Source organism: Haemorhous mexicanus, chromosome 4, assembly GCF_027477595.1.
Source record: "Haemorhous mexicanus isolate bHaeMex1 chromosome 4, bHaeMex1.pri, whole genome shotgun sequence".
NCBI classification, from domain to species: domain Eukaryota; kingdom Metazoa; phylum Chordata; class Aves; order Passeriformes; family Fringillidae; genus Haemorhous; species Haemorhous mexicanus.
In genome coordinates this window covers 3,017,462-3,035,260 of record NC_082344.1, presented here as the reverse complement: position 1 = coordinate 3,035,260, position 17,799 = coordinate 3,017,462, and the positions used below count along the sequence as shown (strand labels likewise).

The 17,799-nt window shown below is 46.9% G+C and overlaps 1 protein-coding gene across 3 annotated transcripts in view; it reads left to right on the top strand.

The window, feature by feature from the left end:
- NDST4 (N-deacetylase and N-sulfotransferase 4) overlaps positions 1-13,630 on the top strand; it is a 105,273-nt gene extending 91,643 nt beyond the window's left edge. For 2 of the 3 annotated variants that reach the window (XM_059843675.1, XM_059843674.1), the window contains 9 exons: positions 2,393-2,575; positions 3,471-3,567; positions 3,670-3,793; positions 4,668-4,842; positions 5,730-5,900; positions 7,178-7,287; positions 10,076-10,178; positions 10,414-10,923; positions 13,136-13,630. In XM_059843675.1, coding sequence (XP_059699658.1) covers positions 2,393-2,575; positions 3,471-3,567; positions 3,670-3,793; positions 4,668-4,842; positions 5,730-5,900; positions 7,178-7,287; positions 10,076-10,178; positions 10,414-10,533 — 1,083 coding nt within the window. In that variant the 3' untranslated portion in view covers positions 10,534-10,923; positions 13,136-13,630. The remainder of the gene's footprint in view (positions 1-2,392; positions 2,576-3,470; positions 3,568-3,669; positions 3,794-4,667; positions 4,843-5,729; positions 5,901-7,177; positions 7,288-10,075; positions 10,179-10,413; positions 10,924-13,135) is intronic. The other variant, XM_059843676.1, reaches the window with a different exon arrangement.
- The last annotated feature ends 4,169 nt before the right edge of the window (positions 13,631-17,799 follow it).

The window sequence follows — 17,799 nt, the reverse complement described above, 5'->3', positions numbered from 1 at the left end:
GGCAGCCACAAAGGAAAAAAGCTCTTTATTTTAAATTAATAGGGCTGTGCATCCAGAGCAAGCACACAAACTCTGAGTACAGAACACAGTTTCAAGGCACTGGTTTATATTCAAATACTTTTTTTAAAAAAAAGCCCTTTGTTTCTCTCTGCTAGCTACTGTAGGCTTCATTTTCTATAACACAAGCCTACATATACAAACATTCCACATAGAGAAAACAACATTCCACATAGAGAAAACAACATTCCATATGGAGAAAACAACATTCCACATAGAGAAAGCACTGTGTATCCGAATTCTAGATGTAAGTGCCGTGAAATAGCCCTAGAGACAAAAACCACACAGTGAAATGGTGTCATGGTCCTGCCATTAGTTTGCAAACAATCTGATATCATCCATGCTCTAAATGTGAACTGTTAAAACCCATCACCTTTCATCCCCAGTGATTTTGAGGTAGATGGCAAAGAATTAAATCCCATTTTCCTCCATGAATAATGCATCATATCTGGGGCTTTTTCACTTCCAAAAAGACCACTGGAGCAAAAGAAGTCAAAAGAGACGGCCAAGATCTTTCAACTCCATGAAGAGTGATTAACTGTATATTTTAAATTGGTTTGCAGCATAATTAAACTCCTAGAATAAGCTAATACTCATCTCCTACAAGTACATTTTAACATTAAAAACAATCTCATTCATTTTCAAGTGTAAACAAAGCCCAAGGAGCACACAGATTTACTTGCATACTTCATTTGGTGCAATAACTTTAAACGCCATTGGCAGACCCTTTAGCACTCATCAAACAAGTGCTCCAGAAACCAAGTGATATTCTCCAGCAACATTTCCTACAAGTGTTTTCCTTTCCTGCACTTTAAAGCAGTTTGCAGGAAGAACTTTTCACATTTGCAGGAGTTGAACTAGCAAGGATCTGTTTGTGTTGGCTAGGGTTTATTTTGTGAGGAAAGGATGATTTATTACCTTCCTTATGGTTCTGGGGTAGCACTTAGAGCATGCACTAAGTTCAGGGTAATTTTAAGATTCACTCTGTTTATGTCAAATACTTGGGTCATAAAACACACAGGCGCTGGAATCCACCAAATCAATCCACAGAAAAAAACAACTTGTACAGCTTCCAAGTTCTGCTTAAGCCAGGCCCAGAGCAGAATAAAAGGGAAGAATAAATTACCTTTTGTGGCATCAAGTGTGCAGAATGCAATCCCGCTGCAGAAGGGCCATGAGGGACACTTTCTCCTAAGCTCCATCTGTCTCCCCCTTGCAGGAGCACTAAAAGCTCCTTGTTAATAATTTACCAAACTAATGGACACATTTCCAGGCACTGGGGGCTGGTGGTTAAAGAAGCACCACCTTGGCACAGCAAGAGGGTGAGAGTGGGAAGCTAGTGGCCTCTCATCCCCTGATGTGCTAGGGACAAGCCTGGGACAGCAGGGCAGGAACCTGCAGAAGGGAAAGCTTTCTCTGCAGGTGGATCACTGCTACAAACCTTCCTGAGACACACACAGAGGTAGTTCAGAGCCCAGGCTCCAAAGGAGTGCTGCATAAACACCATTCCCCAGGCCTGGGCTGTGCAAGGCATCACTCAAACCACACCCAGCAGCCATCCAGCACATCAGTTCAATTCACTTTGAATTAAAAAACTCAAAATGCACAGACCTGAACATGACACCTCCAGCAGCTCCCAAAGGAGGAAGGAACAGGGGCTCTCCTACAGCCTCGGCCCCACTGTCTTGCACATGACTTTATAAACTCCTCCCTTTCCTTATCATCCCAGTCAAGGCTCACCTGGACACAATTATCTCTCTGCAAAGCAAACCATTTACCAGGGAACCAGGTGTCCCCACTGTTGATAGCTAGTTTCCTCAGAATGAAGGTGCTTCAATCCCCCAAATCTGCCTGCAGCTGTAATCCAATTTCACTGTCAGTCCACCCCGGTTCAGGCCCCTGCACTGACTAAAACAGCCAAGTGACAACACTCAGTTTAGTGCCGTCTTCATAAAAGTAAATAATGACAATCTACAGGCAAAACAGCCACAAAACTGAGTTTAATCACCTCGTGGAAAGAAAATGCTGTTGCATTGTGCACTTGTCACATTGTTCTTATAAGCTCTCTTTATCCCTCTGAAATAAATAATGAGATCTACAAGGCAGTGGCCACGTAAAGGCTGATAAAAAGAAGTCATATCAGCGTTAAGGAGAAAATAAAGACAGAGATACTTAGCTGAGATACCATTCTTCACAGAGCCTGGGAGTGTTTCTGTGACAGAATTTATTCCCCTACTTACAGCCATGCTATTCTAGACACACCAGCCAGCACTGGGGTGGGACTGCAATTTGGATTTTTGGTGTGCCATGTCTGAAAGGCTCCTCTTGCCCCCAGATCAGCATTTTCATGACCCACCTGTCCAACTACGGCAACGACCGCCTGGGCCTCTACACCTTTGCCAACCTTGCCAGCTTTGTCAGGAGCTCCACAAACCTGAGGCTGCAGACGCTGCCCCCCGTGCAGCTGGCCCAGAAGTACTTCCAGCTCTTCCCCGAGCAGACTGACCCCCTCTGGCAGGTAAAGTCACCTCCTCTTCCTCCTCCAGCTGTAATCCCCTCGTTGGAACAAGCATCTTTTCCTCTAAAAAGCCTTTTTCAAGCATGGGAATGTGAGTTCAATGCTGTCATTTAATGGTTACCTGTACCTGCCTCTTCGCCTACCTGGAATACAGTGAGCCACACTGAGCTTGTGGCTGCACAGGCTTAAATCCAGGGGGGCACCAAGGAAACATGTGCAGTTATTTAGGGCTTACACTGGCAAAAAGGTGCAGAAATTTTCCCCTATTATTTTTGGCCCAGCTACAAAGGAAGTATAAATCCATAATATCTCCACTGGGCTGCAGCAATTCCATTCAGCTGATGATTTTCTCCGTCACATTTTGTTAATTTTATTCACCAGCAAAGTGTATCCTCTGTTACCTCTGCAAAAGCAGCATCTGTATGATAACTGCTTTGAAGAGCAGCCCAGTCCCAACCTCTTCTGCAGGGCCTTTTGTTCACAGGTCTTTATTTTGCATTCATAGGTAGGAGAAAGATAAGGAGATGAATAATATCCCACATTTCTATTTTGTCCTTCCCTTTTGCATTCTCACGTAAATTAAAATTGGCACTAAGCCCCATGCATCCAAAACCATTCTGACAGCTCAAAAAGTAATGCCTCAAAGCCATCCAGAGGCTTCCATTTGAACCTCAGATGCAAACGTGATTAAATCAATGTTCCAATCTTTTTTTTTTTTCCCATTCCTCTTTTCTGCTGATGACTGACCCTTGTCCTCAGTCATCCAAAGCCATTGTACACCCACTGTGGGATGTTGCTGCTCAGTGTGGGGCTCTGGCAGTGGTGCAGAACACTGAGGCCCTGCAGAGGTTTCAGGTGCCCCAGTGTGATGCCACCACCACCTTTTGTCCTTCAGAACCCGTGTGACGATAAGCGACACAGGGATATTTGGTCCAGAGACAAAACTTGCCACCACCTGCCCAAATTCCTGGTGATAGGACCCCAGAAAACAGGTAAGGAGCACAAGGAGAGCTTTTAAAAAGTTTCTACAAAGTCAAAGGTGCTTTTTTTTATTTTTTAATATTTCCTAATGGCATCTGTTTTCGTTGTCATAGGAACGACAGCCCTTTATTTATTTCTTCTGATGCATCCTTCCATTATCAGCAATCTCCCCAGCCCAAAAACTTTTGAGGAAGTTCAATTCTTCAATGGCAACAACTACCACAAGGGAATTGACTGGTAAGAAGAATGACAAAAACGAGGTGTTCATTCTTAATACATGGAAAATCATGGTGGAACAATTCCAGGAGCGGGTGTGACATGGCCTTAATTACTGGATGAATTCATTATGCTGGGAATTATCAGATGGAAAGAGAATCTAATTGGTAATGATGGGGCATTTAATCAAGCCCCTAATTTTGTTTAGATATTACAGAAGGAATTTTCTGAGTTTTCACACAGATGAATGCAAGAGGCAGATCTGTCATGAGTTCTGTCTTCATGCTGAATAACATCTCTGTCTTGTCATAGCTGTAGCTGCACTGACTTACACTCTGTTCCTTCCAAAGTGGCTTTTCATGAAGTGAGGTTCCATTTATCTCTTCACGAGGATCCATCCAATCAATTTCAAATGGAAAAGACCATTCAAAGCCAAAATTCAAATCTTGCATTCTGAAAGCGTCCAAAAGCAAAGATATGTCAGTTCCAAAATGAAGTACTTCAACAATGTTAAAATTAAACAGTTTGACATTTAAATGTTGACATTAAATGTTGACATTTTGAAGCTTTTCCCATTTTTTTCTGCAGCTAAAACTGAACTCACTCCAGACTGGTGAAAGATATCCCTTTGACACTGAAGTTATTAGCAAAAATCCCATCCATCACAGGAAAAACCTAATTACCAGACTTCATGAGGGCTTTAGCTATTACCAGCACCACCTAAGAGCCAAGATGCATTCCCATTACTCCAGTCTGGGCTGAGCTGAAAAATTCAATTTTGCTTCTTGAGAATTAGGTCTGAAAATTCACCTTCTCACCCACCATGAAATGGGAAGCACGGGGCCATGACCCTGTTGTGCTGCTGCTGATTCTGACAGGGCTCTTCCCTTCCAAGGTACATGGAATTCTTCCCCACTCCTTCCAACACCACCACCGACCTCCTGTTTGAGAAAAGTGCCAACTATTTCCATTCTGAGGAAGCTCCCAAGAGAGCTGCTTCCCTCATCCCCAAGGCCAAGATCATCACCATCCTCATCGACCCGTCCGACCGCGCGTACTCCTGGTACCAGGTAGGGAATTCTGAGCCACTGGCAGGGGATGATGGCTGGCATCAGTGGGAATCTGTGTCCTTGAGCAAGTGATGGGACTTATGGCACAGCCTTGGCACCCCGTGGGAGCAGGAGGGTGCTGGATGCCAGCTTTTGCAGCTGGCACCTGCGACACCGGTGTCAGGAATGATGAAAGTTCCCAGCACAGAGCTGCCACCAGCTGGAAGCAAACAGTTTAATCTCAATTACAGCTGACAGCGCAGAGAGGGAGAGCAGTGCTCTGTGCCCAGGGAGATGCACAGGGAAGAGGAGCCCAGCCAGGGAATCAGAGCTCTTGATGCTGAGGGTCTGGCCCCGCTTCCCTTCCCCCAGCATATAAGCTCAGCAGTGTGCAGCGGTGCTCAGATGGACCCAGTGTCTCCTGAAGTTTCCAAGGAGGTAAAAAGAGCTGTGATTGGAGACACTGACTTTTTTCTCTCCTTGGAAACAAAAGCAAGCCTGTTGTTTTCCCCAGAAAACTCCAGGATCCTCTTCCTTGCCTTTTACTGAGCCCACACCCTTCCATAATAAAATCTGCACTATTAAAAATTCTATTTTTAGGGAAATGTAAAAGCATGCTTGTGAAAAATGGCGTAGGCAAACACATAAAGGAAACACTAAATGCAGTGTTAAAATAGACTCAGACTAATAAGGTTGGGATAGCAGGAAATACACCATTTCTGATCCTGCCAGCAAGTTCTGCAAGGAACAAAGCACGGCCAGGGGCTGCAGTTTGCACCAGGTAATATCTCATTGCCACCTTTCCAGCTGCCGAGGCGAAGCAGTAAAACAGTGATTTCTGAGATTTTGAAGATTTCAGGCTTCGTCTCCAGCATGCCCGTGGCACTGATTTCCCTATCTCCCCGCAGCACCAGCGCTCCCACGAGGACCCCGCTGCCCTGAGGTTCGACTTTTTCCAGGTGATCACGGGCGGCCCCCGGGCGCCGCCGGAGCTGCGGGCGCTGCAGCGGCGCTGCCTGACACCCGGCTGGTACGCGCTGCACATCCACAGGTGGCTCTCGCACTTCCCGCCCTCCCAGGTAAGGGCCGGGCTGGTGCAGCTCCAGACCTTGTGGGAAGGGCTGGCAAATTCGTTTCGAAAATGCCAGGGCTTTTTTGAAATAGAAATTTCATCCTGCTCCCCACTCAGTCCCTCTCATAGAAAGCTTCTCGTGTCTTTGATCCTCAGATGGAATTGGCCTTTCTCAGGGTTGGAGCACAGGTTCCTTCTTTTGCCCCTTCTTCCTTCAGATATTTTATTGAATTGTCTTTTATTTCCTTTGTCATGAAAAATTCACCTAAATGCATAGATCTGAAGAATATTTCCATTGTTGAAGTAACAATAATAAAATACCCTAAAGCCAACATTTTAGTGCTGCAAAGCACATGCATGGGCACTCTTTATCCAAGGACAGGGTGAGATGGCAGTTCATATCTGCACCTCCTGTCAGACAAAGCTGTAAGAGGCTCTGCCATGAGCAAGGATCCCCAGAGACTGCTCTGGCTGGGACAGAATGTGCTGGAAGGAGGCAGAGCTGAGCAGTGCCTACTTTGTCAGGGACCTGGGGAAAAGAAACCCAAACAAACAACAAAAAGAACTAGAAGTTCTGCCCTCTTGCAATCCACATTCTCCTTTTCATCCAGCCTCAGCTGTACTACAGAGAGGAGAAGCAGGTCAATCCCATTTCCAGGAGAAGGGAGAAAATCTCAGTCATTTACTTCCTTCTTTCCTCTCTGGCCTTTCTACTCTTTCATAAATGGGGAAGGACTCCTGCCCAGAGCTGCTGAGCTGGCACCAAGGGCAACATTGCCCTGGGAGCAAACAGACCACGTCTCCTCCTTGCCCACCTCATCCCAACTTATTCCTCCAAAGGAGAGGGGGATGTCCTGGCAAACTCTGAGCATGAAGAGGGTGCTGAGCATCCCATGCCCTGTTCCCTGGGCTCCTCCTCTGCCCTCACCTGGAGCTGCTGCCTTGTCTCCTCAGGATGTCCCACAGACACATCATAAACCTCAACAATATTTAACACCCTTTCCTTATCTCTTTTCTCAGAATTGTCAGGTTTGGCTTGGGAGGTTTACCTCCTGCACTGGAACAAGCTGCACACACAGAATTACAAGGTGCCCACCTATGTAAATCCAACTCAATAAAGTAAAAAGCAAACCTAAACAGGAGTTCATCCACATGAATGCTTTTAGCACTGCACAAAGTCATTTAAAGCTCATTTAAGTCCAGGTTGTCACAGAAGTGAAGTAATGCCATTTTTTGGTTACCCTTAGTCCTGTTTCCAAATCAGTGCCATATTTACCCCTGCAGTTGCTCATTATTGATGGACAGCAGCTGAGAAGTGACCCTGCTACTGTGATGGATGAAGTGCAGAAGTTTCTGGGAGTCTCTCCTCACTACAATTACTCTGAAGCCCTAACGTGAGTGTATTCCTTTTCTTACCTGCCCTCTGGGGTCCCAGGGCACACCCCCTCCCACCAGGATCCCTGCATTATTAATTACAAATAGACAACACATCAGGATAACAGTAACTTTGAGAAGCTTGGGCTTCTCTTCCATCAGTCTCCAGGAGCTGAAGCCTGGAGTGTCAGGTGGAAAGTTTGGATTTACCATTCCAAAGGAGCCTGATGGCAGAGGCTGGGTGAGAAGCACTCCTTCCCTAATCCCATTCTCCTGTCTGGATTTCCACTCACAGCTGAGACTCCTGCAGGGGTGGGAGTGGGCTGAATTCCCCTCTCCCCTCTTAGTCCAGCAGAAAACTGTAAGAAGCTTTGGCCCTGAGCCTCCCTGTGTGAGGAGCACCATCTCCTTCCAGCCCCAGCCCTGGGATATCCATGCCCTTGGAAGCCTGGCACTGCTTTTCCAAGCCCCTGAGCCAGCACATGGAGTGGGAAGCAGCAAAGCCTCTGCTTCACCTTCCCTGCAGGCTGCTCCTGAGGGAAACACAACCACAGACTTTGCAGCTGCCCCACACTGCTCCTCTCTGCTTGCAATTCCCATTTAATGTTTCCTCTCCTGGCAGGGTTCAGCTTATTTATAGCATAGGTTCAAAGTAAGACTTCAGTGCTTAAGGAAGTCACTCTGCCAAAACCTTTTTCTAGAGGAAGAATTTTGGATTTCAGAATGCAATTTTTTAAGTCACTGGTTTCCAAAGACGGTGGAGGGGAGGAGGAGTCTGATCACAGAGCTGAGCTATTGATGCTTGAACAACTCACAACTGCACATCTGCAGTGCCTTCTGCTGGGTTTTTAAAATCCACACCCACAGACATACATCTTCCTTGCTGGAACTAAATTAAAGTCAGTGGAGTCGCACAGCAGGAAGAAATTTGGCCTCTCATACTGGTTTGGACAGGAAAAATGGATTGTAAACAGATCCATAAAATTATGCACTCCCTGTTTAGAGGCATCAGGAATGCAAATGTGCTGTGGAAGCCCTCACTTCTGCACGGATTTGGGATGGAAGGGGAAAATGCATTAACGTGTGTAGCTGCTTTCTGGCAGGGCTTGTCAAGGGGGGAAAGATTGCATAGGATTGTTCCCAGTCATTACTGCCTAACAACTGCACAGCACACATTCTTAAAGGTGTCAGGAAGCAGCCTAAGGAGCCAGTCCTGTGAACAGCACTGAGCAACAAGTCCATCACCCTGAGTAATTGTGTGAAAGTCTTGCAGGAGAGAGAAACCAACCCAGACAGAAGGGAGCCATGGGAGGGGAGCAGAGGGGACACAGAGGCAGGGCTGGAGGGAAACACAAGATGAGAGGAGTGTGCTTAGGAAGATGTTCTCCCTTGGAGGGCTGCTACATTCTGTCAGAGAGTGAGAGAAAGATCCTCATGGAGGCATTGCTTGGCTCTGCCCTCACAGGCATTCCCTGGGTCTGGCATCAGGTACTGCCTTCCCAAAACCCTGCCTCTCCCCCAGGCTTCCTCTGCAGGGAAGGGAAGATAACCAGGCCTCCAAGGATTTCTGCTGACAGCTCTAAAATGCTCCCCTGTAGCTTTAGCCTTAGGGCTATCACTATTTTTAAATAAATATCTCCACTGTGCCCAATTACATTTACTGAAGCCCTGAGAGTTCTGTGATTTCTGAACACAGAGGGTTGAATTCAGCCCAAAGTGTCTCACCCTCTTGTCCCCTTCCCAAATTTGCACATCCTTTCCATAATGTTCAATGAGCTCCTTCTGAGGCAGAAAGGTTGTTTGGGGCATAGTTTTGCAGTTTCCCTTTTACCCAGCACACGATGTTGCTGCTCCTCTTGGGAAATTAATGCAAAGCAGCTAAAGCACTCCACCATGCAAGGAGCAGATGGGAAAGGCCAAAGCAGAAATGAATCTATCATCAATATACCCATTTAATCAATGATTTATTTGTTTTTAATTGATAGAGCTACAGAGACAATTTAGGAAACAAAGGTCAGGCTGCATTAATAGGCTGGGCAAGAAAAAACCCATGGAGAAGGTTCACCCTTCTCCTGAAATTCACTCACTCCTGCCCAGCAGCAAATTGCAGGCGCCTCCATGTCATAGGGACAGAGCAGGGGCAGAAAGGTGGTGTGTAACTAATTAACTCTGTGTTCCAGCCAATTATCCTTCATCCCTCTCAAACATCTGCTGAGCAGCAGGGATGTGCAGCGTTTGGATGCTTTATGGCTGCTGCAAGTCCCGGAGCAGTAAATTCCAAACTCAACGCCGCGTGCCGCTCGTTGCTCAGCGAGCGCGTGTGTCCAAGCCCTCACCCAAACCCCTTCTATCTCTGCTCTGTTTCAGACACCACAATCAAATGGCATGGTTCAGATAAGGCTGCTAAGACAGTGCTTATGCTACAATGCCATCCTAGGAAGGAAAATGGTATTTAGATGCAGTGATAGGGAGCAGCCAGCTTCTTCTCCAGGCAGGTGAAATCAGCAGCACCCAACCAGCGCTTGCTCAGGAGAGCTGCACATCACCCTGTGTGCTGGACAAGGACAATAAAAATTACCCAGTGCAGGTAGAGCACAGTGGGAAAAACTTCCTGCCTTTAGGCATTTCCAAGGCAGATTTGTGGGAAAAAATGAAGCCCCAGAGTTTACACAGGTTGCCCCCTCTGTCCTCAGAGTTCAGGTCATCTAGAGAGATGTGTGCAGCACTAGATGTGGGCTAACACTGATGTCTCAGTAGCCAGGAGATGTTTCTGTAGGAAGATCTTATAAAAAATGTGATCCTCCACAGGTTTGACCCTCAGAAAGGTTTCTGGTGCCAGTTATTGGAAGGAGGGAAAACAAAGTGCCTGGGGAAAAGCAAAGGTCGGAAATACCCACCAATGGACCAAGAGGTAAGGGCTTTTCAGAAATTTATGGGAGCAGTTTTAATACTGACCTTAAATAAACACGCTGACTATTTTCTCTTGCATTTTCACTGGGTTGATGTTTTCAGGAATCAGAAACTCGAGCTTTGAACCAGAGAGCATTGAGTTCCCCCTGTGGGAGCCCTCGGTGGGATCAGAGCCCATTTGCTTGCGGGGTGGGTTTCTTTTTTCCTGACCTTGCTTTGTTTCTCCCCCCTCTCAGTCCCGAGCGTTTCTGTCGAGCTACTACCGAGAGCACAACGTGGAGCTGTCCAAGCTGCTGCACAGGCTGGGCCAGCCCCTGCCCTCCTGGCTGCGGCAGGAGCTGCAGAAGGTCAGGTAGCACCGGGGGCACCCGGCCAGGCGCATCCCTGCCCGCTCAGACCCGCCCGCTCCTCCGGCTCACTCGGCATCGTCAGGACAGGACCTCACGGACCCCGCTCTTCCCAGCGAAACCAGACAAACCACAGGAGAACAAATAAAAAGCCCCAAACCCGAGCCCGACAAGTGTTGGAATGCCCGTGCTGCCGGCCGAGTGGCACCGAGCCCTTCTGCCGGCTGCCGGGAGAGCGCACGGCGCCAGCGGCACCCCCTGCATCCGCGCCGGAGCCGCGCTCCTCCCTTCTCAGGGGCTACCAGGAGCTCTGTGTGCGACAGACGGACACCGCGTGGACAAACTGCAGTCTGCCAGGACACGGGCAAAGGATGGGAACGTCTCTCGCTGGACTGGGAGGTCGGTCCCGCGCTGGGCTTTTCCCGCTTTTGTTTGCAAACCCTTTCACATTCCCAGCAGGCCGCGCAGCGGGGCACCGCCGGTGGCCCGATATTGACAGCTCGGCTTCTGTCTGCACAGCAGCGCTGTGGCTCTGAAACCTCAGACACTGGGTGAGTCATTTAGGGTCTCAGTCTGCAAGCTGGTGCAGAAAAATAACTTTAATTACCTTTTTCAATGTTCTGGGCACGAAACAGTCTGCTGGAGCACAAACTCTTCCTGCAGACTTTTATGGAGTTGAAAGGACAAACACAGACAGTGTATATCACATATACATGTATGACACACATATCTTCATTCCTGAATATCTGCCTTGTGTATCTCTAGATCAGACACACACTTAGCTGTAAATATCTCCTTTCTGAGCCCAGGGTGGTTTACCAAAAATACAACATGAACTGTGCTTGGTTCTCAGAGCTGTGGGGGCAAGGTCAGCAAGGCAGGGCAGAAACTCCTTACTTGTCCCGGGTGGAGGTCATTGCTCAGATCTGGAAGAGGTAAACACATGTATCTGTATGTAACATAGAAACTCACCCTCCCTTGTCTTAGAGCACTGGCAACACCACAGATGACTGCAGTAATGAGAGCTTTGCATAAGTAAGGCTTGGGCAGAGAAGTCTCCAAATGGAGCATTTGATAGAATTATAGCTGTTAAAATGCATTAAAACTGGCTCAGCTTTAATTAAAAGAGGACTGCCTCACTCTTGATTAAAAGCTGAATAAACATGACACTGGTTTCAGGAGCTTTTCAAGGAAATGAGGCAAACACTAGAGAATCCAAAAAACTATTTCTTGTTCTTAGCTTTTTGTTTAGAAAGAGTCTGTCTCTCCAACTCTCACCTCTTTAATGTGACATGTCCTGAAAATCTACCAGATATTTTTATAACTCACTGTTATTTTTTAGGTTTGAATGGGCCTCACATTTCCAGGAGATCTCGTGTTCCATTGAGAATTGACATTTGAATTGACTTGTTTATGTGTCACAGAGATGAAATAACATTATTTCCAGGTTTCACTCCCTCCACTTGCAACAGGACCCACCAGCACAGAATTTCTCTGCACCACCGTGTGACAGAGGAGCCTTTGTGAACTGCCTGGAAATGATCTCCTTTGCTTTTTTATTTCTTTTTATGTCCCTGACCACATCATTGTTGGGATTCTTACAGACCAGCAAAGCAAAGGCAGCAAAAACGAAACAATTATTGATGGCAAGAGGGCTGTGGCTGGGAAAGGCTGTGCTGGTCCTTTGCTGTCTGCAAGCCCCAGGATTCCCGTGCTGCAGGCTGGAATGCAGTCAGAGTTTGACACACTGCAGCAGGGGGGCTGGCTGCAGTTTGCTCCCATTCCCAGGGCAATGAGGGTGCCAGGATGTGACCCCGTGGGCCAGGCACGGGAGCCAGAGCCCGTGGCAGCAGAGCTGGAGACGAAAGCAGAGCTTTGGCCCTCGGAAAGCTGAGCTCGGATCATCGAGGTTGTCTTTGAGCGAGAAGCAATCAGAAGGGAATCCAAACCCCTCTAAATTATGCATTGACCTCTCAAGGTCTAAAATAAAGTTGCAGGATTAACTGCTCCGAGATGTTGTCTAATAAAGCAAATTTCCCCTCTGATAGGGGAGCAGGCTGCCGAGAGTCCCCCAAACAAATTAAGATGGCGGAATTAGAAAATCTTGGGGGAGGAAGTGGTTGTGTAATGAAAGCGCTGATGGGTCCCGGCTCTCTGATGTGATAATAAGGCAGTGGGGATGTGCCCCGAATACAGAATCAGGAGCTGAGTGTTTGCTCCTCTTCCTTCCCCCCCTCCCCACTCTGAGGCAGGGAGATGGGGGATCTTTCATCCCCTGAACGATCGATCGGGGTGTGGGGGGCTCATTTCCCCTCTGCTGGGCCGCCCAAAAGGGAGCCATCAGCCACTCGTTTAGCTCCCATCAGTAATGAATTACGTCCATAACAGGCTTTAAATTGATGGTTCTAACAGGAATGTGAGTGTGTGACATCTGTGTCAAACAGGTACAGCACAGGGACATAAATCAGCAGTGAGCACACGGCTGATTTTATTGTACTGAAATAAGGCTTATTTGGGGTTTCTTTTCCATAACTCCGTGGTCATGGGACAGGAATTTCCCTGTCGGACAACATTTCTTACACTGTCTTTATTTCTCTTTTTGTGCTTCCAGTTCATCCTTTTAGTGTGACTGCAAAGGTGTGGACCTGCCCACGGACTCGATTCCTCCATCACTCTCCTACCTAGAAAAGCTGCCAAAAAGAAATAAGGATTTGCAAGCGACACAGATTCTGAAGTGTTCAGTGCTCCAGTGACTGGATAACTCTTCTAAGACTTACTATGATTTCTGCAGTATTTCAGAACAAAGGACATCCTGTTGATAGAGCTGAGGAAAAACTTCACTCTCTTGCCCAAGCTCTTTTTTTTAAAAATTTTTTTCCCCTCCTACGTGACGACAGCAAATCCAGTTGAACAAATACTTGGTGTTGAAGCAGAAGGAATTAAAATAACTTTTGATCACTCAAAGTATTTTTGTTGGGGGGGTGGGGCTGGTGAGGGATGTCAAGGGCTGTACTTGCTGGAATTGTTTTAAATAATTGATGTGCACACAGCTGATTATGGGTTCTTCTCACTGCCACAGAATAAACACTTCTGATGGTGTATTACAGAGAGAGCTCTGCTTCTTCCCTTAAACCCTCCTTCCCATTTCCTGAGCCAGAATCTGCTCTTCCACAGCCTCTGCCATCTGTTTCAAACAGTGCACCCTTCCAGCCCCTCCTGCCTCAGCATCTCCCCAAGGCTTCCACCCACCCTCAGCACGGTGGCCCCAAAAATGGGGGATTTCCTGGCAGGGCCACTGACCTCCTCCTCCTCCCCTTCCTCCCAGCAGGGCATGTGGATGCAGGCACGTCTGACCCTTCAGTATTTGTTACACCCATTTCTGGGCCTGCCCTCCCAAAGTCTGGCCTCCCTGCACCCCACAGGAGAGGGACATGCAGCCCCAAACAAGCTCTTGCCCTAATTAAAAATAATTTCCTTCTGCTCCGTTTGAGGACTCTTAAAAGGCCCTGATTCCAGCTGCAAATTCCTCAAACTGTGCACTCAGAAGTATGAGACAGCTTTTTTCCCTCCCTAAAATCTTGTAATGCTTCTATTTTTTATTATAAAATATTCATTTGTTTTACTGATCTGTGTCAGAATGAGGTTAAATCATATCAGGGTCGAGGATTCTTTCTACAAACCTTCCAGAATAGCAAATTCCACCTCCCAAGACTTCTACCACTGAGCAAAGTAGAAATGACATTATAGATATCTCACCTCAAGTTTTGCCTTTTTTTCCAGGTCAGCCTGGTGCTTGTAGACAAATTTTCAAAGGTGGCTAAATTTTCAAAATATTTTAGGAGTCAAAGTCTGTTAAAAAAACCAAAAAACCCAAACTTGTGGGCCCCTATGCTTGTAGGCCCTAAAAATCAGCTGGCTTTCCATCAGGCTTTCCAGGCCCAGGCAAGATCACTGCCTCAGTCTTACTTAATAAAACAACAGCAGAAGTCTTCCAAAAGTTCACTACCTCCAGAAAATTCATGACTCAGACTATTCCCTCCTGGAACCTGGAAACCTGAACTAACTTGTGAGGTGATCTGTTTGTGTAAAGAGCTTTTCCTGTGTGCAGTGGGAGAGGAGAGGAGAGGGAGAGGGAGAGGGAGAGGGAGAGGGAGAGGGAGAGGGTTCTTTGTCAAGTCCCAGTCAGCAACTGATTTATAGAATGGCAGAAATGAATCCTGCATATAATTTATACTCCTATTTCCGCTCATGAGGAATTAAAGACTTCCCAGGAAAGCAGATTGATATTTGCATTTCAGTCAGCTGCAGCTGCTGGTGGGGAGGAAAACATTTAAAACATCTCAGTGAACCCAGATCTGCCACTTTGGGTTTGCAAAGCTGTTTGTCCTGCTGCAGCTCCCTCCAACCAGACCTGGGCCAGTTTTATAGTGCTCCTATTTCTTTGGGAATGTGACACACTAATACACAAATCTGTCTCCATGACAGAAGGTATGGGGGGTTTATGGGCTGGCAGTGGGAGTCATCCTGGGGTTTTCTCAGAGGTTATTTTCAGCCAGGAGAAGGTCAGCAGTGGGTGGAGTGGGATTTCTCAGTCTGAGTTCCAATTCCATAAAATGCTGTGGGGGCTGAAAAGTGTGGTTCATAATTTGGGAGATAATTTCATGCCATTCAATTGACTTTGTACTTGCCACTTCTCAGAGTCTGGTGGACGTTCTGCTGCCTCGCAGAACTTATCTGTAACACACATCCCCTGCTGGTAATTTAGTTTCCCTTCAGAGGAGGAGCTGAGCTACAAGGAAGAGCTGGATGTTGGAGGAGATGAGTTTTTTCAGAACTGGCTCTGAGGCAGATATTTATTTACAGTTTTTCTTTAACTCTGTGTGTGTTTCTCTGTGTTTGCCTTGGCTGGGGAATCATCTCCACATTAAACCTGCACGCCCTCCAAAGGCACACAATTCCCATCAGCATCGGTGACAATTAAATATTCTGGGGAGGGAGAGAATAAACCCACCGACAGAAAATGTTATTTAATGACATTGTAGCTTTGTAGCTGCAGCACATCTTCCTGCAGAGCTTTGTGTAATCACACCAAGTAAGCAAAGAGAAATTGTTCTACAACGTGAAGCGTTTAAAATTTCATAAGCAATCTGATAAAAAAAAAAAAAAAAAAGGCACACAATCACCTTTTGGGTACCTTTTTATCTTAGGGGAAAGTTTTGTGTCTTAGATTTGGAGGTTTCTGCCTTGCTACAAGGCAGCACCATAGCCTGAGCCCCTTTGTGCTTTCCCACTCACCTGCACTCCTTGGGGCTACTTCTCATCATCAACCTCTACTCATGTCCCTGCAAACTTCAGTGCCAACTGAATTTCTTCCTTGGCTAACCTCTGCTCCCTGCTTCCAGAGAGGAAAACTGCAGATCTCCCAGGGAAGCATCACCTTCCATTTCCTAGACCATACCTAGACCATACAGGCTTCAATTACTTTTAGGTTATCCCAGTTAATTAAGACAATGTGTTCTTGGAGAGTGCTGAGGATCTCTCTGCTGTGGTTTTCCTGCATCATTGCCAGAGTTTTCCCTCTGTTCCAATGCAGGGAAGCTCCTTGGTTGTAAAGCACAGCAGAGCTGGATGGCACTGCGTGTAAATCTGCCATCATTAGGCTGGGAGCTGCAGCTAAATTATAAATTGTCATCCTAAGTAGGAAGAACATTTTTATGGATCCTGGCTCACCCTCTGCAGACTTCAGCTATTTCCAGTAACTGCCACACAGAACACACTACAATTTGTCAGCTGCTTGGAAAAGGAGAGTTGAGCCTGGGGACTTAATTCCCTTCAACCTTCTTAAAAGATACGATCCCGTACCTGGGGATGAAAGCTTAGGAAGGAACAGGGAGGCAATCCAAAGCAGCCAGAACAATCAGAAGGGACAAGCACCTCAGCACAACACTAAAACTCATTTCTCCAAAGGTCAGATGCACAGCCAGGAAGCCTCTTTTATTTCCCTCTGCGTTAGAAAAGTGGCAGAATAAGAAGCATTTGGAGGCTTGCCTGGATTGCTGTGGGAAGGTGTCGTGTCAGGGCTTTAACACAGACCACGTTGTCACATCCTTTCTAAGGCCCAGCTCATGACAAGCCATTTTTTCCCCCCCTCCCACGTGGGACAAGCCGAGACATAAAATTCTGACAGACATGTTTTATATTGGTGACATCCTGTGACAGTGTTTTGGCTCTGGTGTGCAAAACATCTGTAGAACAGAGGATTTTTATTGCCACAGGAGCCTGCTCGGCAGCTGAAGGTTTTAGTGTGGATCCTAAATCACCATTCCTGTAGTGCTGCAGATCCTTTTTTCCAAAATAGCTCCATATTTTCATAAACCCCAAGTGCTTTTACTTAAGGCTTGGCACACTCACAGAACAGAGCCAAGCACTAACCAGGGAACGAGGGGAACGTGCAGGGTGAGCCCATGAGTGGGCCTAGAACAGAGGCAGGAATCAGGAAAATACTGTAAATTAGGATCCCTGTTTACAGGGAAATCCCTAAGGAAGAGAACTGAGAGTCCTCTTGGAAAGCTCAGCTGCGTTTAGAAAATTTACACAAAGACTTCAGTGCTTTTACAGCTCTGACAGTCTGACAGCTCCAGCTCCCAGAAACTGTTGGGAAAGCACAGGCTGGGCAATTCCTCACCCTTCCCTCCACAGGCAGGTGCTGACTCACCTGCACATGGAGCTGCCCAGACTGCTTCCATCCATAGTTCTTTGGAAATGGGAAACTCTTTCTTGTCCCCCTTGACAAAGACCACCCTGGGGAATTGAGCCCTGAGGGAAGGGAAGGGAAGGGAAGGGAAGGGAAGGGAAGGGAAGGGAAGGGAAGGGAAGGGAAGGGAAGGGAAGGGAAGGGAAGGGAAGGGAAGGGAAGGGAAGGGAAGGGAAGGGAAGGGAAGGGAAGGGAAGGGAAGGGAAGGGAAGGGAAGGGAAGGGAAGGGAAGGGAAGGGAAGGGAAGGGAAGGACTTACCAGCAAGCCCACACAGTGTGAGATTTTTGTCACAAAACATTCTTTGACAAAATACTGAGTGCTAAAGGAGAAATATCCCTCGCAGACCTGACTTGGCCATGGACCTATTTAATACTGGCACATTAAACACACTTTTATTTTACACATTAAAGAATATTAATTCTGGTCACTTAACAGTGACACAATGAAGACATTATAAAATTTGGTAATGTGCAATAAAACTACCTTCCTAAGTGCCCAACCATAAGTACATCCATTTTCT